Source organism: Ammodytes marinus, assembly GCF_949987685.1.
Source record: "Ammodytes marinus genome assembly, chromosome: 16".
In the NCBI taxonomy this organism is placed as follows: Eukaryota; Metazoa; Chordata; class Actinopteri; order Uranoscopiformes; family Ammodytidae; genus Ammodytes; species Ammodytes marinus.
In genome coordinates this window covers 18,359,803-18,385,787 of record NC_137220.1, presented here as the reverse complement: position 1 = coordinate 18,385,787, position 25,985 = coordinate 18,359,803, and the positions used below count along the sequence as shown (strand labels likewise).

At 39.9% G+C, this 25,985-nt stretch overlaps 2 protein-coding genes across 2 annotated transcripts; one reads left to right on the top strand and one right to left on the bottom strand.

Moving 5' to 3' along the window:
* Positions 1-5,004: 5,004 nt before the first annotated feature.
* Positions 5,005-19,761, top strand: pmm1 (phosphomannomutase 1). The gene is made up of 8 exons (XM_080043460.1): positions 5,005-5,234; positions 6,635-6,752; positions 8,077-8,153; positions 8,663-8,754; positions 9,090-9,189; positions 11,587-11,662; positions 18,193-18,308; positions 19,012-19,761. The coding sequence occupies exons 1-8, from the start codon at positions 5,151-5,153 to the stop codon at positions 19,132-19,134; spliced, it is 786 nt and encodes a 261-aa protein (XP_079899586.1). The 5' UTR covers positions 5,005-5,150; the 3' UTR covers positions 19,135-19,761.
* Positions 19,762-23,656: 3,895 nt separating this feature from the next.
* Positions 23,657-25,244, bottom strand: csdc2b (cold shock domain containing C2, RNA binding b; the record flags this gene model as incomplete). The annotated part of the gene is made up of 3 exons (XM_080043455.1): positions 23,657-23,819; positions 24,642-24,764; positions 25,063-25,244. 3 exons carry the CDS (start codon positions 25,242-25,244, stop codon positions 23,657-23,659), a joined length of 468 nt encoding a protein of 155 aa, XP_079899581.1.
* Between the last annotated feature and the right edge of the window lie 741 nt (positions 25,245-25,985).

Sequence of the window (25,985 nt, the reverse complement as noted above, 5' to 3'; positions counted from 1 at the left end):
CATACAAGTGATTTATACTAGCAAATAAGCCTGTCACCTGTTACGTAACTGCCCTAGTCAGGAATTCCTGTTTTGTCATTTCATATCAAAGAATTCATGTCACTTTAGTTTAGTTTGACTGGGATCACATTACACAAGGGAGAATATAAATTCACACACAACTAGTAAAGTTACCTTTGATACTAAGTGGAGTAAGCGATTCTGGAGAATGCTCGTTGTGAAACATCACTTTTTGTCCAAATCAGAGAATAGTTCCTCATGATCCGCTACCTGTTTGTACTGTATGGGCGCTGAAACAAAAGCAGCGTTAATACACTGCCTACTAGGCTCTGTAAACGGGCATGTTGCGCATCTATGGTGGATCCCTTGTTCCCTTTGTTAACATACCACTTAACAGAGTCTGGGATGTGTATTACAGTAAAGCTCGATTTTTTTATCAGGGCGAACACAGAACAGAGAGATAGCAGATCGTGAGGAGAAATTCACTGATTTTGACAAAAAGGGAATTTGACAACAAGCTTCTCCAGAATGGCTGACTCCTCCTTTAAGTATTGTTAAAGTATAATATTTCTGTACTTTGCTTTTTGTAGTATTTTGAATAAATTACATTTACTGGTAATGTAGTATTTTATATAGGGGAGAAGAACGGGGGAATCTGAGGCATCGGGTAATGTGAGCCACCCCCTGTATCTAGGCAACGGAAAACATTTGTGGTCATGTGAGTTATATGTTTTCAAGCCCCTCTAATTTCCCCATGGCCCTGAAAGAGAGGACCTTATGGTGCTGTGGTAAGCATGTTTTTTTCACCAAAATAGGTATTTTGCATGTAAAAGTACATTTTCTTGCTGTCAACTTAATCAACTGTTGTGCCAAAGCAAATGTATTCACGTAGAAAAACTTCTATCATACGTGTTGATGAACTACCAACATATGAAACCATGTGATGCTGATAACTGAAGATTAGCCTGAAATGCTAAGAGAGGTATTTTTTTCTCAAATTGTGGTGGTGGGGGAAAGTGAGCCAAATGCTGGGGGAAAGTGAGCCACTGTCTCACTTTCCCCCACCATGAGGCACAAGTTAAGTTTAGTCTTAAACATATTTTAATGTATTATTACATGACATGTGTTTTATTTGAATGTCATACACATTGTAGAAAAGCCATCATGCCAAGGAAATACACCAGGAAGACGACCTGGGGCAACCACACGGAAAGAGCACCTTCTCATATTTCCCTGTAACCTTCAGGGCTGGAATGTAGAGTAGGCCTAGTTGTAGAGTATGACAGGCTGATGTTATAATCCAGTTGGGTCTTCTCCTGTGTTCTGAGTCCCAGGCTGTTCTCGCTGGTTCTGATTTTCCTATGCTTTGACCCCCAGACACTAGCTGGCTCTAAGGGTCCTGTGTTCTGACCCCCAGACTGTGTTCTAATCTAACTGGTTCTATTTTTCATTTGAATCTTATTAAAACCTTTTGAATTATAATGTGTTGTATTTGATTTTGTTAAGAGTTACTTTCAAGTGTTTAGAAAATTTGCTTTGCTTAAAGCGGCTACGAGTAACATTTAAATATCTTTTAAACAGCCTCATGTTTCCTCTGATAATCATAAATTACCTTTAACAGCAAACGGGACCATCAGTGCAAAGAAAGACGTTTTTATATAGTTTTTATTACTGCTTTTGGTCTGGTCGCACACCCAGTCCGATTTTCGGTTCGCTCGTGCAGGCTCTATGGTCACATATCCGTATTGGTTGCAGATTTCAGTGTGGCGCTGCAGCGTGATTTGAGAAGCCTATCCCTCTAGGTGAGGGAAGGGGAGCGGGAGCCTTGTTTGAGACAGTTATTTGTCGTCACAATGACTGGTAACGAGGCTGAACCATCAAAGAAAAAAAGAGAATGCAATGAAGAAAAGCGAAAAGAGAGAGTGACTACGGGCGGGACGAGGACGTTGCCAAGCAACGTGTATACAATTTCACGAGAGCGAAACTAGACTGTGTTTACTCCTAAATGAATGAGCGGTTGGTACTAACACAACGTTTGCTTTGCTTCACCATCATCAGATAACCATTATCTGAAATAGTCATTATTTACATCAACAACACAAACACATTACCTCATCGTGATCCATACAAACTGCCGTCTCTCTTTCATTCGCTTTCTGTGAGGACACAGCTCCGTGAGAGAGGGTAGTTAGGTGACGCTGCTGCATCAACTCATTGCAATCAGGTGTGTACTGACTGGCATTAGTTGATGCAGTGTCAAAACCACTCTCACGGAGCCGAAAAGAGTCCTCACACTTTCAACACACGTACATGCACTATATTGCGCCCTTCTCAGTTCACACTCGCGCGCCTGGCACGAGCATTTGCGACAGCGGGCGTCGTAAAAATACTACCGCTTTTGTCCAAAGGGGACGCCAACGTGCCATCTTACTCGTAGTGCCTTTAATTGACCAAACCCCATCATTCTTTTACTAGTCCGACATTAGTTCTGGAATGTGTGGCTAGCTTTCAGGATTCTTACTGTTACAATATGTGGTTGTTATGGTAGTTTCAGAGTGATAAAAGTAAGTGGATCAGTTTACCCCACAGCTGGGGTAAAGTGAGCCACATGACAACTTTTTTTAAAACAATCATATTTTCACTGCCCTTTGTCTTGAAAACATTCTGCTAATGCCCATTTCTATGAAACATCCTGAATTAATGGGAAATGTGTAAATTTGAGTGATAAATAATTTTAACTCACTTAGAGGGGAGCAAATGTAAAAAGTGGCTCAGATTACCCCGTTCTCCCCTATATATATATATATATATATATATATATATATATATATATATATATATATATATATATATATATATATTTTTTTTTTTTTTTTTTTTTTTATATATATATTGTCATAGTGGTTCTTTAAGTTATGTAAAATATCTGAATACTTACTGAAGTAGTATTGGTTTGTTTTTAAATTAAACAGGTTTTTTATAATGTCCAGACAGTTTTGCAAATTTCATATTTATGGAGACATGCCAAATTACTCTTATAAACATTTGTCATCAAATGTGTAAAACAAATATTTTCATATAATGAAAAGGGCCCAGGGGCTCTTTTTGTTGAATACGTACCCTACTCTCCTCTGGCAAACATGGCCTGTACATCACTTCTGTGATTTTGCATTAATATACAGATGGTGATAAATGTCAGTATTGAATTTCCTGATAGACAGTAATTATCTGTGTCTCATTGCACTTGCTGTGTTTTGGTTTCATCGTGAATATGTTGAAATTTACATTTACCCTATTATCTATTGATATTTCCACACAGCTTTCTCACAGAACTGAGAAAAAAAAATTTGAGTGAGAGCTCTTGAGTGGTACCGTCTTTACTCTCCTATTCTGCCCTCTTGTGGATATGTTAGCTCAGTGTGACATGAAATGCTGCAGTGAGTTCCTAAAACCAGTGAAAATGTAATATTTTCTTGAAGGCATTAAGATTTGTTTGGGACGATGCCTCAACCCCAGAAAATTACACATAATACAGCTCTGCAATGTATGGCACATGTATGACACTAAACTGTCTGCCTATTGTATTGTTTCATAAAGTGATTAACATGTTTTTGTCTTTTATGTGAAACAGATATATGCTTGTGACGTAAAACTAATTCCTCAGAAATCTGATTATACAGTGCACTGCAGTGTGATAAAATGTAATCTTATAAAATACAATCTTATCTTATCAAGTGCAATCTATTCTAGTCTAATCTAATCTACCATATTATAACCAAATGTATTCTACGATATTTTACTATATTCTAATCTGATCTAATCAAATCTATCTAATCTTTAGGACCAGATTTTTTCAATTATTTTTCCATACAATGGCAAAATACTAAATGACAAAAACAACATCAGTAGTTGTAGAAGAAGGGTATTCTTATCCCTTTCCCAAATGTTAGGCGATCATATGAGGTAATACATTTTTTATTAAGAATTAAAACTAAAGCAAGATCAAATCACCAGTACTTCCTGATGCAGGCCTAAACGGGAGATTGGAGCAGCGCTGGTTACTAAATAATGTTTTAGGCCATGACCTCATGATTTAAAGGCTACCCCTGTCTTAATTTAGTCTGTAATCGAAGTAGAACTCATGCAGCAATTTAATCAAGATGGAAGTAATAGCATCAATGTGTTGTGGGCTGATTTGGTGTAGCAGACCAAGTAAGCTAATCAGTGTCCTCCACTTTTATCATAAGCAAATCTACTGCAGCCTATGTACAGTCGTGTTGCTTACTGAAAATGTTAGTGCATGGATAAACACATATGTCTGTGAATAAGCCCAAACAACAAGCTCAATCTTAATAGATGCAGTATGTAATGTGTATTTTACTATAGGCTTTAAGTATATAGTCTACATACAGTATAAAGGCCACATAGCCTATAGGAGGGACAGCCTGATACACATCATTTATTTAGTGAAGAAACATACTCCAGACATTTCCCAACTAACCATGATCCCAATTTTTATAGACCCTGGTATGAATGGTAGTCTCCAGCGGATATATATATATATATATATATATAATATTATTATTATTATTATTATTATTATAAACACACAGTACGGAGAGGTAGCAAGAAATTAGGAAATTTTTGATTATGAATGATAAATTATTATTTTGGAAATTATATTTTTATATTATATATATTTTTTTTGAAGCTGTGTTTATTATACATTTGTATGCATTTGTGTGCAGTAATACAGTGCTCATTGATAAATAAAGTATTACTCGATTTCTAATAAACTTTCTGTATAGGCCTACCACTCATCCTCTGTTGTTTCTGTGCTGAATCCATCACATTCACTTCTTCACTTGTTGGTAAAGTGTCAGCTGTTGACTGGCATGTAAGTTTAACCATCCCGCCTACTTAACGACGTCATCAGCCCTAGCCCGGCTGTGATTGGCTACCGGGTTTAATTACAGTGTTGCGAAAGAACACGTACTGCACGCACGCTTGTGTTTGTGTGCCCCTTATTTATTTACAGATCGATTCATTTTCCAACACACACATGTTAATGTGTTTTTTCTACGACAGTGGATCTGTTTTCAACCTAAAGGGCCATTCGTAAACCAGAAAAGGTCGAAAGAGAAGGAGAGATGGATAAATCAAACGGCTTGTCGTCGGACAGAAACATTCTCTGTCTGTTTGACGTGGACGGTACTTTAACAGCCCCCAGAGAGGTGAGTCCACATCCAATTACTCAACGCATCACAGCAACGTGTTCGGCTATTTATTGGTACAAGCTTTTATAACTGCCCCGTGCTTCTGTGCTGCTCCTGCTCCTATCGCACCACTACTCTTCTTTCTACATTAGTAGGCCTATCTGCATTTCTTTCAGGGTGGGGGGCAGGATCGGAGAGCGCACTGTGTCGTCTTGACTGAATACTTTTCGTTTATATGTTTTACTTTCTTTCCCCCTCTACCAGCACCCATTACTGTTTACCCTGCACAGTATAGGCTACAGCTGTTACCCATTCAGGGCTATGTGGGAATGCGGAGGGTTGATGGTGTCCGATGACCTATGTCCTGCATAAATACCCACCTCACGTGGGCTTTAATCAATGTTTTTAAATGAATATATTCTAAAATCTGCAGATTTATTAAATATCATGTATCTAGACCAGATTTTTTTTTTTTTTTTATGTTTGTCTAGTGTTTAGGTTTCGGTAAGAAATTATCTTTTTTATTTTTCAGTCCCAAGCGGTTTAATATTTATTTATGTTGGTATGTCCTTTCTGTCCCCCTATTTTCATTGGGTTCATATAGGCTAGCTGTGTGTGTGTGTGTGTGTGTGTGTGTGTGTGTGTGTGTGTGTGTGTGTGTGTGTGTGTGTGTGTGTGTGTGTGTGTGTGTGCGCGCGTGCGCGTGTGCGTGTGTCTGTGTGTGTGTCTGTAATACTGTCTCCTCTGTGTGCAGCTCAGACCTACTTATTCTATATGTTGGAACAATTTGAAATCTCTTCCAATTTACAAAACCAGAAAAGCAAATTATATGGTCCTTGTTCGGTCTGTGTAATAATGCCTCAATAACGCAGTAGATAGTCTACTCACACTCTTTAAGCTTTTTAAAGGAATTGTTTTAGCTTTTTGCCCCATTCGCTCAAGAAAAGGCGTTAGAAACCGTTCATGTAACTGTGCATGCATTTTTGGCACGTAATGACATGTTATTTCATTTTAGAACCATACGTGTCTTGACCGTCACAGGCACTTCCTGGTTTCTTTCCAGTATGTATTTGATTCTAAAATGACATAAAGTGTAAACATATAGAGCACAACAGAATGTGAAATAAACAAGTTCCAACAAGCACTCAGGAGCATTAAGTGATGTTGTAAAGTTTATTTTACCTGCTCCCCTGAACTACCAGTGTTTGAGCTTCCTGTAACTGTGCATGCAAAAATGCACGCACAATTACAGGAACGGTTAAGCCTTTTCTTGAGCCGGAGAGTGAGGCAAATGTTGAACTATTCCTTTAATGATGTGATGACATACAGTATGTAGGCGTGTTCAGACTAGGTGTCTTTGTGAAAGGCAGCTCCAACACACATTGATAACGTTCAGCCAATTTTCCTGTAATCTGCAGAAAATTGACCCACAGCTGGATGAGTTTTTCCAGGCTCTGCGGAGGAAAGTGAAGATCGGCATTGTGGGAGGGTCAGACTATTCCAAGATAGCCGAGCAGCTCGGGGAGGGTGATGATGGTGAGCAGTCTTCTTCCTGTCCTTACCACACATGCTTTACACACTTTATACTGTGTCATTCACCCAGCCTGATGAAGGACACTGCATGACCTCACATGTTTTATTGTAAAACTTCTACTTAAGTGGACTCCAGTCCACAGAGAGTGAAGCAGAGAAGATGGCACTCAAGAATAACGTAGGATTTAGGCCATGAGATAGATTCAAACTCGAGTGCCTGCTATGAAGCTCAAAGAGTACCACACTATCCTTTTAACATTGGACCCACTGGATGATAACACAAGAGTAGATAACACAAGAGTAGTTGTTAGTAAAACCTTATAAACTTTCTCTTCCTTCATGTGTAGACTAATGCATGAGGCTGGGCTTATGAAGACTTACAGTTGCATCTTAACTCATCATGAATGTCTTAATAAGATTTAGCAAAAAGCACATTTGGAGCCACAGAGAACATACTACCTGAGCCATATATGTCATCTGAATTCCAGTGACGACTACTGTGTTTTTAGTTTAGTTTAATTTATTAACCTGTGACTGCCAAAACACACTGCAGCGCCTACAGGAGCCTCTCAGCTGAGTTAAAGCACGGCTGTGTTAACAAGCTGCAACAATGTATATCAGTAAATATCAGGCTGTGGCAGGAATGGAGATGTATTGTGCTGAGAGGGAGCAATGTGTTTCCTAACCATGCCAAGTGTTGACTCTGTTCACACTGCATGATGCTCGCAGTCGCAGATGACGATGTTGTAGCTGCTTGATAATGGGAAGAATATGTTATAAAATGACACTCCAAAATGTAATGATATCCTCTTCATGTTATTTAAACATTACATTGTAACAGTCTTGAAATGATATGACATAATTTCAATACTGTTTTAATGTAATATGGATTTTTTATTTCAGTTAAAATATGTTGTATCCTTTATGAATGAAATAATCACATAACAGTTAATTCCAATAGCTGGTTTTATTAAATTTTTAACCCAGTTAGAGGAATATTTATTATTGTTATTATATTATCAACTGCTAAACACATACAATTTGCTCTTTTATACTGTGTAAGCAGCTTGTTCATCAGAACAAAAAGGCACAGACTCTTCCTGCCAAGTGTTGTTGGCAGAGAATACACATGCCAAAGTGAGGAAGGTCAGACAGATTAAAGTGAACTTTCCATGAAGCGTTACATACACTGTAATCTGCTCCCAGGTAAATATAGATGGCTGTTCTGTTCTTACTCTTCCTACTCAGGTCTAAGTGGAAGAGCCAAGGCTAATTTGGGTATTTGAGCATATTTGGTCACATTTGACCTGTCTCCTCTCTTTTGCAGTGATACAGAAGTTTGACTATGTGTTTGCTGAGAACGGAACAGTGCAGTACAAAGATGGAAAACTCCTCTCAAAACACGTAAGTGATCACACAGGATCATATCTTTCATGTCCAATTCCCAGCTGGCATGCAACACTTCATCAGTCTCGAGCACAATGCGCTGTTTGGCACGCATGTACTGTACTAGGCTACAGACAAGGTTTGTCCTATAAAACAGATACTAATAGAGCAGCATGTTATAAGATCTGTTTATGTTGTAGAACAACACAGCATTAAAATAATCTTGAACTACACTTTTTTTTAAATAAATTGGATAATTCATCAGCTTGAACCTTGGTTATGGTCAGCAGACAAAATTGCACATAGAAGCATTTTATTCAGACTTAATTAAGCGAACCATTTTCTACAAATGTGGTGTGTCATGTGTACAAAAGAAAAGGAATGAAAGGGCATTAAGACTTTATAACTACTGTAGGTAGCAACCCAGGTGATTTTGGTAATATTTGAAAGCTTTTTAATGGGAATTGGATAATTTTCATTTTGATGAAAACTTTGTTTATTAATGAAGTTCATTTTCATCTCATTAGGCAATTCAGAACCAGATCGGGGAGGAGCTGCTGCAGGACCTGATCAACTTCTGCCTCAGCTACATGGGACTCATCAAGCTGCCAAAGAAAAGGCGAGACTTTGACCAAACTCACAAGAAGACAATAAGAACCCTTGTTACTTAAACCCCAAGGGAATAGACACCACACACACACCTCTATCCGCATTCATGCTATGCAAGAGTGCCAATTCCCTTGTTTCATTAGCACTGATCCATTGAAACAAAAAATGTGACTTCTTTTATCTGTGTAGATAGAGCTAAACACAATTGTTAAAAAAAGTATGCTGGGTGAGGCTCCGTTTGTAGACTTGGGATCATCTCAATCCAAATCGAGGTTTCTGCCTCATTTAACTTAGTATATTTACAAAAAACACATCCTTAAACCATGTCTCCTTTTCTGCCTGCAGGGGAACGTTCATTGAGTTCAGGAATGGAATGCTTAACATTTCCCCCATTGGTCGCAGCTGCACGCGGGAAGAGCGAATCGAATTCTCTGAAATCGACAAGGTAAAAAGATGTTTCTTGTCATCAGTACATAAATAGTGATCAAAGATGATAAGAGAATTAATCAATCTGTTTAGGACATGGACCTAACCTGAGGTGGTTGGTAGTTACTGTTTGAAGGTTAGCACACTATTCTACTCTTATCTGCACTGCCCTTGTATGTAAAGGGAATGCACTCATAGAGAGAAATTTCCAAAGCCTTTTACATTGTTTTATCTCATTCACACCCACACTCTTACACCAACAGCAGCAGCTACCATGCAGGGTTCAAGCTAACCACTTGGAGAAATTTGGGCTTCAGTGTCTTGCCCAGGGACGCTTAGACGTGTGGCAGGAGGCTGGGGATCAAACCACCAACCCTGCAATCAGTGGTTGTCTGCTCTACCTGCTTAGCCACTGTATAAGCTTGTACAGTACATGTAGGAAGTATGGAAGCATTTTACATTTTGCCCAAATTGCAAGGAAATTGAAACCTGCTAGAACTTTTATTTAAATTCCGACAGCTGACCTTACACATCAGGGGCCGTATTCACAAAACATTTTATCTTAGCGCTAAGAGTACTCCTAAGGAGCACTAAAAGTTCTTAGTAAGGAGTAATTTCTTAAAACCTATTCACAAAGCTGATAAGACCAACTTTTACTAAGGAATGGGAGGAACTCCTAAGCTAAGACTAGAGGGCGGTGTTGACCCTGTTGCTATGGATGACGTCATGTTCATACCTTCTATGCCCACAGTGATTGGCTGAGAGGAAATGAGTCCCTAAGAGTGAATTTATGATAGAAACACTGTGGGGAGATATCCATATCGTGTCACTGTATTAAAGTAAAGAGTTTTTATATACAATTAATGACAAGTGACACTGATTCAACATGAAACCAAGATACTGCAGGGTTTCCCACACCTTCGTTCACAATTAGCCTACAATAGCGCCACATAGGCCTATTCATTTTAAATATTACAATGATTTGAATCGGAAAAAATATCCTCATTGAACAGCTGCACGCCATGCACTCTCACTGTATTTCTCTCAACGGCGACTATGCAGCAATAGTCAGACAGCGACAAACCAGGAAATTCACCATTTAGAAACAACAGCCGGCGAAATCGTAAAATGCATGCGGAAGGAAAAAGGCGAGACTCGCAACTATACAGTAGCGGACCTGTGGAACGGAGGAGATGCTGTGAAGCGCCACATATAGGCCTACTCTAGTAGGAAATTAAACCCAAACGTGACACCAACAGTAACTTTCAGTGCATCATAAACCCAAAGCAACTGCAGGAAAAGGAACTTAATAAATATTTTTTTTATATAAATATGATATATATAAATGTGTCTATACTTTCTAGATATAGCTTTACTAAGATAATTAAACCCTTACAGCTATTAAAGGTACCTTTTACAAAGCTCACTATCATTAAATCTCTCCAAAACACCATCAAATGGTTGTCTGTGATTTACTCTTAGTGACTTAGGAGTCCTCTCGAGGACTCTTAGCTTTTCATAGATTTAGGAGCTAGTTTTAGCGCTAAAAGGCTTTGTGAATTACACTTATCTTAAAAAGTTAGGAGTCCTAAAATTAGGAGTGAAACGACCCTTATTTTTGAGAGTTACTCCTAAATCAGCACGTTAGGACCTACTCTTAGCCTTAAAATGTTTTGTGAATACGGCCCCTGGCCTCTATCTCTTTTTCTCTCTCTCTCTCTCGCTCCCTGTTTTTGTCTGTCTCTCTCTAGCCCCTTTTACACAGCCAGTGAAAGCCGGGAATATGCCGGAATTTTGGCCCTTCGCCCTGCTGTAAAAATGCGACCGTTGCGGAACGGGGGAAGAAAGGTGCGAGAGATTGTTCCGGGAATTTTACTACCTCGGGGGGTAGTAAGATTTCCGACACAATCAGTTCCGCCTCTTTGTATAAATGCGGCCAGCTTGTTGATGCGGAACAGGGGGGCGTTTGACGTTCCATAGCCTACGTCCTAAACATGCGACCATGTTAGCAGTTGAAGGACGTTTGTTTAACATTAACCATGGCGGCCTGATGTCCAGTAAAAATCACCAAATAAAAGGAACGGCGTATAATCTATCTGATCATAAGGTCTGCTGCTCAATCCATCCGTCAATATGCCGCAATCTCTGTGTAAAAGGGGCTTCTGTTTCAAGAAATGTGCTCAATTAAGCAAACAAAGAGAGGACAAACAATGTTGAACCTTCAGGACAGTTTACAGTGCCTTGGTGATATGGAGGAAGCAGATAGCAGCAGCAGAGGAGGAGAGGTTTAACCCTTCAGCCTCCTGCTTACGTCAGATGATGTGATTCACCATGACAAACTGTACACTTTGAATGTCCTGGGAAACATAGCAGATAATACAGATGACCAAAGTATGACCGCCTTGTCACCCCACAGAGAGAGAAGATCAGGGAGAAATTTGTTGCTGCCCTGAAAGAGGAGTTTGCTGGAAAAGGACTACAGTTCACTAAAGGTGAGAGAGTGGAAAGGAAAAACGTGTTGAAGATCAACTCAAGTCAATAAATCACATTTGGTTGGTAAAAAGGGACAACCATCAGTGTTCCTGAACAAGGCATTGATATCAGCGACATGTGTCACCAAAATCATTTCAGAAGTGTTTGTCCCCTGTAGCCTACTGTACTTTATTGATTTTTTTATTTATTTCGTAAGTGACCTAAGTAAGAAAAGACAAACTGTGTAATAATGTCCAGATTACATTTTAGATGAGCAAAATCATATCATAATTAGGAATGTCAAGTGATTAAAAAATTGTATCTAATTAATTACAGGCTCTGTGATTAATTAATCTAAATTAATCAGATACTTATATGACACTTGTATGCCTGTTTATAAACAACTGTATAGGCTACTCTCTCTCTCTCTCTCTCTCTCTCCCCCGTCTCTCGTAACTTCTGCTTCTTGCTAAATGACGACTGTCTATCTTCCACACAACAGACAGCGCTGCACTGCCACAGGTGCGGTGCGCATAGCCTATGCCGACTCATTCACCGTCCTACTCATAGCCAAAAATATTGAGACACACACACACACACACAAAGGATGAAAAAAGACAGGCATAACACATCCATAAAGCCCTCGGCCTCTTTCCCCTGCTTCTTTCTTTACTCTTTAATCACGTGCGGGCCGTGTCAGCAAGCTACAGGTGCAGCTCCGCTATCGTCTCACCTCTTTTGCACCGGGTCAAAGGGCAATATAGAAGTGCGATTAATCTGCGTTAATTTTTTTAATTGCGTTAATTTTTCTGTGATTAATTAATCGAAATGAATGCGTTAATTTGACAGCCCTAATCATAATCTAAAAAAAACACATGATGTTTGTACGAGCTTGTGGACTTACAAAAGGAGAACATCCTGTTACATTCTATCCAATGACAGTGACTATGGCTGCCCTCAAGGTGTAAATTACATTCATGAAATGAATGCGCACAAAGCATAACACAGCAGAGCCAGCTGGCATAAATGTAAGAATAAAAAAAGAGCCATTTATCAGTTTGCCTACCTTCTGTCTCACACGGGATACAATGAGACAGATACATTAGTGTGCCAATCAGCCAATCCATGCCATTGTTAGTAGAGTGAAACCGGTGTCACTGGTAAACTGAATCCATTTCTTGGTTTTGGCAGGTAAAATAAGTTGAGGTATTGTAATTGGTATCTTAATAGAAATTGTACTATCATGCATCCCTACTCTGTACCACTCTTTACACCCCTGCAAACTACATATTCATATTATAGATTTTGAGTGATAAAGTGGTCACACAATAGTAACATATACACTGTATACATCTACCACATGTTAGCTCAGGAAGAAAAACAAGTTCAGTATTCTGTCTTCCTGTCTAGGGATGTAAGAATATACCGCAAAACGGTCGTTCGCGATATGAAAAGACCACAAATGTCAACCGAAGGTTTTTTCTTGTAATACCGTGTCACGGTAAAGAGGCGAGCTTGCATGGTAAATGCGCTCGGTCATTGTGGAGAGTCTGGTGAGTAACTTTGTCATAAACGCAGCACTCAATCTAACACTGTATGGGTCACACCAACATTGGAAACCAAACAATAACACATTGACACAACATCTTATCACTGAAACATCACTTCTAACTTTAAACTGAACAGTCACGTCTCACGTGGGCCGTTGTTTACACTACGCAGAGCAGCGCGTGCAGCTTCACAACATTGAGTCATGCAGCAGCAAAGAAGAAGAGAGAGAAAGAGAAAAGGGAGAGATAGAGAAAAACATCTGCATAGTAGCTTACCATACTGAAGAGAAAGTTGCTCGCGGGTGAATTATATCATTATGAATCCAGGCAAATGTGAGGAAATAAAAAAATTAAAAAAATTAAAAAGTATCCACGTGCGTTAAATCCCCGGTAAAGTCGGCGAACTTCCGTGAAAAGGCAGAAAGGCAGATGAAGAAAATAGGTCCAAAGGTCCTTAATACTGTATGTTCATCACAGCTTCACGTGAACTCAGCATAGGAATTTAGGAGCTATACCGGCATGTTGCGCAATACTGTGGAATCCCTATAGGTCAAACTTAGCTGACACTACTGTCAAACATAGGTGGCGTTGCGAAAGAGTGAGAAAGGGAGGGGGAGAGGAGAGCACTGCAAAAACATTGAGTTTGAGACTGAAATTTTAATTAATAACAAATAAAAATCATAATTTAATATTTTATATTCATAAATATATCATTGTGTCATAATGTAGGCTTATTAAGGTAAACGCATGGCTTGTAAAAATAGTGTTGAATAAAATAGAGTTGATAAGCAAATAAAACGTAAAAAAATGGGAAAATTATCATACTGCTGTTAAATTATTTTATTTTATGGATACTCTTACAGTTACAGACAAGTCCCTAAATTAAGTTTAGATTTAAAATTCCTATTTCATTTTAAAATTATAGGTGTAATGCTTCTTTAAAAAAGCAGTACAGAAGCAGTGTCTTTGTTTTGGTGATGAGTTGTTTAAATCTCTCAGAAATCTCTTCATAATAAGATATAAAAATTTGAATTATTCGTGTGTGTTTTATTTAAATCAGCGGTACAACATTTAATTTAAGGGGGTAGAAATGAATTCTGCGCTTAATATCGTATCGTGATATCAATCGCAATATCGTATTGTATCGCACTCAAAATTTCATATCGTTACATCCCTATTCCTGTCTAGTTTTAATGACATCCCAGTTTTAATGTGTGTGTCTGCCTGTGGTCCATTATCTGTGTTTGAAAAAAGACCCCTCTGATGCCTGAAGGACCTTCTGCTGGACACTCAGTTAACTATTACACACACATACAGTATACACAGGTCAGCAGCAGTTATGTGAATTGAGTGCTTGATGTTTACTTACGTGCTCTGCTAGGCAGGTGGTCTGCTGATGACAGGTGAACGAAGGCTGTTCACAGTTCAAGCGAACAAACAAGATAGATGTTTTGTTTTTCATCACCACTGGGTAGATCCCTGGCATCTAGAAGAGGGAAAGAAACTGAGCAATGTTTCTTGTCTGCTGAGTTCGTTCAACATATTTGTATCATATTACACAAGGTTCATTAGTCAAAGCTCGAAATTAAATTGTTATTCTGTCAAACAAAGGGCCAAACGCAGTGTTGTAAAGTATAATTTTCAGCACTGGGTAATTTTCTTCTAGAAGATTTACACTTTTCCACACTGAGTTCACTGTGGTGGAAAGCAGTTGTTTGTTTCTGAAACACCAGTGCCTTTTGCAAAGGTGTTACTGGTTGACTATTGACTCTGAGGAAACAGGCCGATGTGTCCGCAGGATGGACAGAGTTTTAAGATCCATTTGTTTGCCTTCCCCTGTGTTTATCTGCTCCTGCACGGCTGCCCTTGTTAGCTGACACTGCTGATCTCTGCAATACGTAGGTGTTGTTTCAACCTGACACATACTGTATAAACCTGAGGGCAGAATGTAAAGGGCATTCCGTGTTTTCATTACAGAGACGGGTTATCTGAGGTATACGCTGTTATTCTGTTAACAATCTCGGAGGAGGAGATGTAGTTAAAGAGAAACGAACCCTTTGAAATGTGTTGTGTGTCCTGACCTGTAGCTTTATCAGGAAAAGTTAAACATTAACTTCCTACAATTAGCCTACTTGTCTTTCTCATAGCGGTTAAAATAGATTTCTATATTATACATTCACATTATTTAATTTCTGCTCTCCTGTCTAAGATGAACCAAAATGCTTAGTAACCCTTATTAATTTCAGTTTATTTACACTATTTAAAAGGATTGGAAATGGTTAACCATGCTTTTGTTAGAAATAAAAATATATGTGTTCTTTAGCCTTATTTATGAAGGAAAAAATGCCATGGAAAAAGGTTTAAAATTCGGAATCTTGGCCTCAGTATTTATTTAAGTAAATTGACAAGACAGGTTGACAGGACAAAAAGAAAAAGTGAGTTCTCTCTCTACAGCAGAGTCTCTTAACATATTTTGAAAATGTCTACTGATTGGTTAAATCTCGTTGTCAGGCAGTCTACAAAGTCCATCCTTCTTCTTCCTCCTGGCCGTCCTCTGCTGAACTTTACCGAAAATAGGGAGGGTTAATCTAGCAGGCCTTGAGAAAGTGTCTAACGCTTGCTTGGCCAAAAGGCCCTTTGTTCTAACAGATACTCTGGCTTCAGGAATATAGCTTATCTTATGGGAAAATCAGCGTTAGTTTTATTGCTTAGTTTCTACCTCCTCGTGTCCAATGCACCAAGACTGAAGTGAGAACATTTATTAAATTCAAATGTGAAGAATATATAAATTGTTTAAATGATTATATATGGGTAAATGCAAATTAATGAGGGGGCTATAACATCATTAATATTTAGAAATTCAAATCCTTACACATGTCTTTGCTTAAGGCCCGGACACACCGGCCCGATAATCGCCGTCGTAGTGTCTGGAGGGGGCAGGGACACGAATCTGTTTGGTGTGTGCCTTGAAATCGGTCGTCGTAGATGTCGTCGGGCTTCTTTTGAGCCGATTGAACATGTTCAGTCTTTCAGTTGGAGCAATTTGATTTGTGGAGGGCTAGCGAATCAGTGAAGCTTCTGTATTTTTTCGGGCCACAATACAGATTAGCGCCGCCTGCTGTTATGGAGACATTACGTCCCGCGCAAGCGCAGAGCGTACGCAAGGTCAGCAGTCGGCTTGGTGTGTTCTTTGCACTTTTTTGGCCGCGACGGGAAGACTGGAGCTGCCTGAATCGGCAAACTCCATTTTCGGGTAGTCGGACTGGTGTGTCCTGGCCTTTAGTCAGCAGCAGCTTAACATTGCTCCCATTCTTCATGAGATGGACTTAAAGATCTAAAATTCATTCCAGATACACAATATTACCATTTCTCTCAAACATTGTTCACAAATCTGTCTAAATGTGTGATAGTGAGCACTTCTGCTTTGCTGAGATAATCCATCCCTCCTCACAGGTGTGCCACATCAAGATGCTGATCTGACATCATGATTAGTGCACAGGTGTGCCTTAGACTGTCCACAATAAAAGGCCACTCCGAAATGTGCATTTTTTTGCTTTATTGGGGGTCTGGGGACTCAGAACCAGTCAGTATCTGGTGTGACCACCATTTGCCTCATGCAATGCAACACATCTTCTTCGCATAGAGTTTATCAGATTGTCAATTGTGGCCTGTGGAATGTTGGTCCACTCTTCTTCAATGGCTGTGCGAAGTTGCTGGATATTAGTGGGAAGTGGTGCACGCTGTCGTATACGCCGGTCAAGCTCATCCCAAACATGCTCAATGGGTGACATGTTCGGTGAGTATGCTGGCCATGCAAGAACTGGGACATTTTCAGCTTCCAAGAATTGTGTACAGATCCTTGCAACATGGGGCCGTGCATTATCTTGCTGAAACGTGAGGTGATGTTCATGGATATATGGCACAACAATGGGCCTCAGGATCTCATCACGGTATCTCTGTGCATTCAAAATGCCATCAATAAAATGCACCTGTGTTCTTCGTCCATAACAGATGTCTGCCCATACCATAACCCCACCACCACCATGGGCCACTCGATCCACAACATTGACATCAGCAAAGCGCTCACCCACACGACGCCACACACGCTGTCTGCCATCTGCCTTGAACAATGTAAACCGAGATTCATCCGTGAAGAGAACACCTCTCCAACGTGCCAGACGCCATCGAATGTGAGCATTTGCCCACTCAAGTCTGTTACGGCGACGAGCTGGAGTCAGGTCAAGACCCCGATGAGGACGACGAGCATGCAGTTGAGCTTCCCTGAGACGGTTTCTGACAGTTTGTGCAGAAATTGTTTGGTTATGCAAACCAATTGTTTCAGCAGCTGTCTCAGTGGCTGGTCTCAGACGATCTTGGAGGTGAACCTGCTGGATGTGGAGGTCCTGGGCTGGTGGGGTTACACGTGGTCTGCGGTTGTGAGGCCGGTTGGATGTACTGCCATATTCTCTGAAACGCCTTTGGAGACGGCTTATGGTGGAGAAATTAACATTTAATGCACGAGCAACAGATCTGGTTGACATTCCTGCTGTCAGCATGCCAATTGCACGCTCCCTCAATGCTTGTAGCATCTGTGGCATTTTGCTGTGAGACAAAACTGCACATTTCAGAGTGGCCTTTTATTGTGGACAGTCTAAGGCACACCTGTGCACTAATCATGATGTCAGATCAGCATCTTGATGTGGCACACCTGTGAGGTGGGATGGATTATCTCAGCAAAGCAGAAGTGCTCACTATCACACATTTAGACAGATTTGTGAACAATGTTTGAGAGAAATGGTAATATTGTGTATCTGGAATGAATTTTAGATCTTTAAGTCCATCTCATGAAAAATGGGAGCAAAAACAAAAGTGTTGCGTTTATATTTTTGTTGAGTGTAATTTGAAATGCAGTTTGTTGTTACAAGGCATTTCATAAATACAATGCATATATTTCAGCTAAGGATGATTATTAAGTCTTGTTTGTCATCATCTTGTTTTAGGTGGTCTCATCAGCTTTGACGTCTTTCCAGAGGGCTGGGACAAGAGACTGTGTCTAGAGGTGCTGGATAATGAAGGCCTGGACACAATTTACTTCTTTGGCAACGAGACCTCAGATGTAAGTACAGCTTTTGGGAAATGTTAATAAGAAGGCTGGATGCAGTGCTGAAAGAAAAGCTTTGTTGTGTGTGTACAGTATTTACACACCAATATGCCTTTTATCTGCCACTATAACATCCACTGTTCCGAATGCTTTGCCACAAGCCCACAACATGATGATGGCACAATACTTTGTAGTGTCTACAAAATCTTTGTTTGCTGCAACATTAAGATTTTCCTTAATTGCAACTAAGGTCTTGCAATTTCACCAAGCTTGCTCGATCCACTGCTTTGGTGCTGACTTGTTGTTCGTAGACATTATCACTTGACAATAAAAGCCCTCACAGTTGGCCAGTGCAAACCTCGCAGAAATAAAGTTATTTGGATGATGTCATCCTGCAGATGCCGCAGTGCCATGCTGAAAGTCACTGAGTTCTTCAGTACAGCCCATTCTACTGCAATGATTGTCAGTTGATATACAGTATATTTCACCTTTTGACTGTAGGGGTGGCTCCGGCCCCTGACCACGCTTTCTAAGGGGTATACACATACTTTCGAAAAAATAAATACAAATGATAATAATAATTTCAGCAGCAGAGTTTGAATATGAGCACGGGGATTTGGGGTTAAAGTTTAAACATAATGGTCGTAGATTAGGAAAGCCTGAGCTGAAAATGTGTTAATCCATGTTTGTAATTTTAAGGATTTCATTTCTATTTCAGGGAGGAAACGACTTTGAAATTTTCAACGACCCACGGACAGTTGGTTTCACAGTGTTCTCTCCGAAGGACACGGTCAGGCTCTGTCGGGAACTTTTCTTCGACACTCCTCCACATGAGTCCTGATGTCCTGAATTGCTCCCAGCCCTGCCCCTGTTCGCTTTACCCTTGTGGGTCAATGGGTGCTGGTATAAGAACAACAAGCAATTCCAGCCCGGGCTGTTTTTGAACTGTTGAAAAGGTACTACTGATTTTCTCTGTATTAATAATATGATGATTACATTAATGGCAACTCAATAGCAGCAGGGTGATTGGAATCAATTTCTATTATAAATCCTGCTGTTGTTGTTGTTTTTTAAATGGGACAGTAAATTTGAACGTTTTTAGTAGTGTAGTGTTAGCCTGGCATTCCCAGACCTGCCACTAGGCGCTGGCAAATTAAATTTGCTGCGCGTGTTGGTCTGGACACGCTCCGTTGAAGCTTATCAAGAAAGCCAGAAATCTGGCGGGCGCACCAGAGCCCCTTATATGGTACTCTGGGGAGGACGTAACCGGATGACGACAGTGACGTGCATGCGACGTCGAAGCCGTGATAGTAAACATCAGAGATGGCTGCGGATATGTTGTGTGAGTTTGAGACTGCTTTGGCCTCGACCCTTAACGATTTGGAAGACGGCACTCAAATCTTTCATTAGCAAGTAAGTGGAATGTTCTATTTTGCCGACCGACAACGGCAAACGTTTAATTTAACAGTTTAACAGCTGTTCGCTAAACGAAAGGGGCTTACGTCGCCTTGTGCATCGCTCTGATTGGTTGTAGTGCTATCCAACTGCGTGCAGTGGCATTTGAAATGCACGAGTAGGAGCCGCCCCTTGAGTTGGAAATTACTATTGATCGTCGCCAGACCCTCTATCGTTCAAGATATAAGGGTCTGGATTTCCAGGCTAGTGTAGTGTAGCATGTGACATACAATTAACCAAAAAGCTTTGAGACATCGTGAAGGATTTTGCAGTGTTGAAAGTTATAACTCCAGGCCACTTGGAGTATAGAATGATGTTTTGCACCAATCTTGATTAAACATTTTACCAATTGTTGGTAAGGTCTTGTTTCACACTGCCAAGATAGATAATAAGAGTGAGTGACATTAAAACAGGTGAGGAAGGAAACTTTTGCCTGTTGTTTTGTTGAAGCAATAAAGAGGATGCAGGTTTTTCCTCCTCTACAGTTATATATATATATATATGAATCATTCCAGGTAATTTAATGTCTTTAGTGCTCTGAACTGAATGCGCTGTCTGTTTTAATCTCAAAATGCTACTGGAAATTAAAAGAGTTTGCCCATGTTGCTTGTTAACGCTATTCTACGTTCTTGTACGTGAACATTACTGACTCGATGAATACATCTTTGCCAGTGAATTAAGCTATAGTGACTAAGTCACTTTACAAACATTTGTCAGTCGATATGACAGCTTCTTATGTAAAATATTTTTACAAGCTCTATCATGGCCTGCACATTGTATAATGGATGACTGTATGTATTGATGCTTATTGCTTGATTACTTGTTGCTTTGAGCCGTGTCATTATCAACAGCTATTTAATTTAATTTTTTCAACTTTTGAAAATATGAAATCAGTGTGAAAACCTTCTATTTGATTTTCCCTTTACAAGTTATTGTCCATCCTTTTGTCCTGGTTCAGGAAAATAATGCCTCTGTTGTGGATCAATGATGATAATTGTAAATATGAAGTTTTCGATTATTCAGATACATCAGCTACAGTTCTGTGCCCCCACTGTAAACACTCCTTTAACCTCAAAGACCACGAGTCTCTGTATGCAATACTTTCATGCAGCACAGAATATTGCTTTTAAGGCGTTACTGTTGTTAACTGTAAGGATGCTCATGTAGATCAGTCTATATACGTATATGTATATATATGGATTGTAATAAAACATTTTTTATATAATTTAAGTGTTGTTCATTACCCTGTTGGACCCTACTAGGCTCATATTACGTATAACTCACTCATTAACACAAACACAGCACCTTGTCAAAAGATGCAAGTTCTCTGGTTATCAGCATGCAGCTCTGTCTTCCAAAGTGTATTTTTTTTTTTTTTTTACCACTGGGAGTCGCCAGAACAATTCATACTCTGTTTAAACACCCAGTGCTGTTTTGGGAGTTTATAAACAATTGTATTAATGTATTCCCTTTGGAATAATCAATGTCTATTTTAATCTTATTCAGCAGTGCCTGACATTACACTCAACCTCAAATGTAACTTAAATCTGTCAATTAAATTCACAATTAGGAAGAAGTGAACTCTATTAAATGATATAGGCTATAGAATATTAACTTTGTCAACCAACATGCCTCATTTCATTATATTTGTCTTTTTTATGTCCAACTGCTATGTTTTGGAGACACAAACAACAACCTTAGAACACTCACCACCCTATGGTTTCTTCTGCTTTTGTTACCTCTCTTGACAACAGGTGATGCAGCTTAGAATGGAATTGATACTGGCTGACACTTGGTGTTCTTGTTTTCGACGGGATTACCCCTTTTTATGGTTGACTCAGTTAAAATAAGAACAAACTTATTCATCAGTTGAAGTGAATAACATTTTCTAATTTGCTTTTGACGAATGGAAACAGGTCAGTGAAAATATGCAGGGAAAAGGAGGGGAGCCGTTGAATGCAGAAATGCAAGAAAATGTAATAGATGATTAATGCAGTGTATCCGAGCACTCAGTGGCCACGAAGAACACAAGAAGACTTGAAGTCTGCTATCCAATGTGTTTCAAGCTTAGGGCAACATCAGTTTATGTGTCACCATATACTGTATTGGCCTAGAAAAAAGGCAGGAAGTGATGAGATTAATACGTCATTAGCTCATTTTTACCTCGCCCCCACAATAGCAACATGCCTGTTGTTGCTGGACACTCTTGTGACTTCTTCATTAGGAAACTGTATCTCTCACCACATTTTGACCACTTGAGTTCATTCCACTTTTCCTCTTCCTCCCTCAGTCTCACTCACAGACCATTTAAAAAAACACAGCTTCCATCAGCTTTGTGAATCATAGAATGCTTTAATGTTCTTTCAAGGCTCAGTAGAACACCACAGTGGCTTGTCTACAAAAGAAAGTGCCTATTGGTGTGACGTGATTTAACGTTGAACAGATTCAGGCAGTGACACTGACAGACAGGCGAGATGCATAGAGACTCTATGGGACAGATATAATAGAAAATGACATGATACAGAACATAGAGAGCAAGACCTGAATAACTAGAAAAACATTTATGTGACATTGATCTCCATCAGCACTAACTGTAAAGCCATAACGTTCACCGTTACGCATATGCTTAATACATCACACATATTATTAGAAAAAGAGATTTAGAAATAGTTTTGATAGTTTAAGTTTGATAAGTTATTTATGGCTCCAGACTCCTTCAAAACAGAAGATTTCCAAACAGAACAGCCAATTGACAAAACTCCACTAGGTTTGTCTGAAGTGTTTTGGTAGTTTTCAGAGTGGAAGTTACATTTTACGCAAAATATAGAGCTTGCAATATGAGGAGAAACAAATATAATATATAATTTATTCAAATAAATAACAACAAACAAGAAAGTACAACCAAGGATATGCATTTTTTCAGGAAAATCACTTTCCATTCACAGTAAAATATGTTGTTTTGTTTTTGTTGAAATATCAATGCTTGTTAAATGTGATTTTGTCATTTGTCACAATTTCACATCTTTAACTCTCATCCTCCTTTTCCCCCTTTTTTTGTCCCTTAAAGACATTTTCATAATCTGATGCCCTGAAGGTGAAAACAAACAACTATTTATATTCAGGGATTTTATTTAGTCATTTGTAGATTTCAAATGCGTTTCTAGGCAAAAACCAGTTGTGGTTTTGAACTGCTTTAAGGACATGTCCACCTGCCATTTCAACTTTCCATCACTCAGCTCAACAATCATTTAAATCTCTTTGACCTAAATTCCCTAAACAACTTGCTTTAACGTCCACCATCTCTGTTGTTGAATTCAAAGTTTCTCCTTATCTTTCCAAAGTCTGCACTTGATATGTAGACAATAAAGGCTGTGAAAGCAACAAGTCATCTGACCCACCCTTGCACTCAACATGTGATTCCAATGTAAACAAGAGCATAACAGCTCTAAAGAAGGGAAGTGAAACTGAATTGTGAAACTGAGTCTTCCCAATGTTTCATACTTTAGCTGATCTCCATGAAAAATGTGGCCTTATAGCTCTTCCCAGTAGAGATTTACGCTTTACCCTCACATAAAAAATCTGACTTTTATCACTGTTACCATGAAATATAAATGAATAAAATAATTGTGTCTTTTCCCTTACAATGAGCAAATGGTCAGTTTCACATACACAGCAAAATCCCTTCGTGTGGCAGAGACAGACCGTTTTGAACAAGGGCCATCTGCTCTGCGACTGTCAACACACCAACCACAACTGATCTATTGACACTTGTTAATTCTTGGACATGTTGCTGTGTAGGTAAAAAAAACGTGTTTCTAAACCAGGGATTTGAGCACAGAATTTAAACTAATCCCAGAACAGGTCCACCACCATTCCCCCACCCAGCCCAGGCCCCAGAGCATCAGGCCCTACGAACTGATGATCTGCCCGGACCAGGTCTCGTGTTTGGTCCCTGGATTGAGATGAGTGATCTTCACCTCCACCGCCTGCACCTTCAGGTTTTTAGGTGGAACCCGACTAACTTTGTACGTGACCTCATCTCCTTCCACCGGGACATACTCCCCCTCGATGCTGAAAGAAAAAAGTAGAATTAAGACAATGGGATACATGTCGAATGGAGAGCTTGCTACAGTCTGCCTCTCTGTCCCTCCTCCCCAGCCATATTTCCTATTCCCAAGGCCCTCACAGATGTAAAAGGGGTATTGATCTTATCTCACGCTCAGCAACAACGACAAAAAGTGTACTTCCCCAAGATGTCTGATGATTCTTCCAACGGAATAGTACAATTCACAGAGATCAAACACAAACACACACACACACACACACACACACACACACACACACACACACACACACACACTCACACACACACACTCACACACTCTCTCTCTCTCTCACACACACACACACACACACAAACACAGACACACAAACACACACACACACACGCAGGCACATATTAGCAAATACAGACATCTGCTGCAGCTCCAATAAAGAAAAAATCTGACAAGGTAAATCTTTTCGGACCCACTAGGCAGATGTCTAGCTAAACATCACTGGCCTATCTGACATATTGAGTTTGTAGGAATTTCACAAACTTGCTTTTGCTGAGGATAGTAATATCTGACCTATTCCTGATTAAAAAGGTAGAATAAAACCAGCACAGTACTGCAGGTGTCACAGTGTCCTAGGGAGAGTCGCAGAAAATTTGCTTTCTTGTCGAAAAAAAGGACTTGTGTAAACAGTGTTGTTTGCTGAGTATCTGCGGTAAGTTTGTGTTGCTATTTGTAATTCAGCCAATGCTGCTCATTTGTCTGCTGTACATTTTCGGAGGCGACATCATGTGCATGATTTTGTATTTGTCAGACCATGTTCAGTGTAACTGCCACTCACTCTGAGATGTGAACAAAGATGTCTTCGCCGCCGTTGGAGGGTTGGATGAAGCCGTGACCTTGTGATCTGCAGAAGTTCTTACACACACCCTTACTCACTGGAGCTGAGAGAGCACGAACCGTACTGCAGGTAAAGAGAGAAAAACAAACATTAACTTACTGTAATATTGTTTCAGTGAGACAAGAAAGGAGCAGTTTAAGATAATGTAGGCTACTTATTATTTTATGTGATACAAGTCAGGGATCTGGCCCTTTTGTCAAATCAACACCCACATCGTGCCTCGTAATGTCACAACCCTGCCTCAATAAAAAGTGGTACTGAAATGTAGTGTTTTAAAGTAGCATGAAATGGTAAGTCTCAAACAAGTAGAATCTTTTTCAACAGTAGGCCTATTTAAGTAAATGTGTACTTTGAAACCTACGCTGAGTAGGTGCGGTTGCGTTTGGTTGGCAACGGGCTGGGCAGATTCCTAGGCAGCGACTGCTCTTTGCCGTCTTCCCATACTCGGCTTCCCTCCCTCGGGAAAGGGAAGGAGAGGGAGAGAGATGCACTGGGGGAGCGCAGCGGCGTCCCAGAGGGTGACGTGAGGCTGGGGTCAGCCATGACAGACGTGAAGGAAGCGGAGGAGGATGGAAGAGGATGGGGCAGGATGGCGTGAATGCAGTTTTGAATGCTGCTGCTACTTCTTGAGCCGGAGGCTGCTGACACCGTTGTCTGTTCACTGGTGAATGTGTGAGGCCGTCTGCTTGGAGAACCCTATCTCAGTTTGGGACGCTGGCTCTGTGGTTATCCAGGTCAGCACTGTCGCTTCAAGTCTGTCAGGAGGACTTGCTGTGAGGAGGAGAGAGAGAGTGAGAGAGAGCGAAGGAAGATCAGAGAGTTGTCATGTGGCTGATGGGGGAAAGCTGATGGTTAGAAACCACACACAATGAAGAGGCATATCGCATATGATGTAAACAGGGCCTTTTCTGTTCTTTCCTCATTTCCAGGAATGTATCACTCTATTGCTGCATGTCACACTCATGTTGTTTAATAAAGAGGAAAAAAGATTTTAAGGTGACACAGCCAACCCCTCCTCAGTCTTAGGTATAGATCAAAATCAATGCAGCATTGTGCAAAAAATATGGTTCGAAAACATATATAAAATGTACCCTCAGTATCATTGCCCCATGTTCCTCCTAGCCTTCACAGCCCCAATTTGTAACAGACTTTCTATTAAAAAACGCATAGTCTCCAAGCCCCACTTGAGTCTTAAGCAAAAAGCAAAAAACATTATACAGCTGTTTTCAAGTCGGAGCAGTATTTTTCACTCAAAGTGCAATTTCCTTTAAATCCAGGTTTTTT

What these genes read in the sequence shown, in the direction of transcription:
- pmm1 (XM_080043460.1), top strand. Translation starts at nt 5,151, where the DNA reads ATGGATAAATCAAACGGCTTGTCGTCGGACAGAAACATTCTCTGTCTG. An exon ending in GAAAACTCCTCTCAAAACAC is followed by an intron (nt 8,154 to 8,662) that starts GTAAGTGATCAC and finishes TCATCTCATTAG; the next exon opens with GCAATTCAGAACCAGATCGG. An exon ending in ATCAAGCTGCCAAAGAAAAG is followed by an intron (nt 8,755 to 9,089) that starts GCGAGACTTTGA and finishes TTCTGCCTGCAG; the next exon opens with GGGAACGTTCATTGAGTTCA.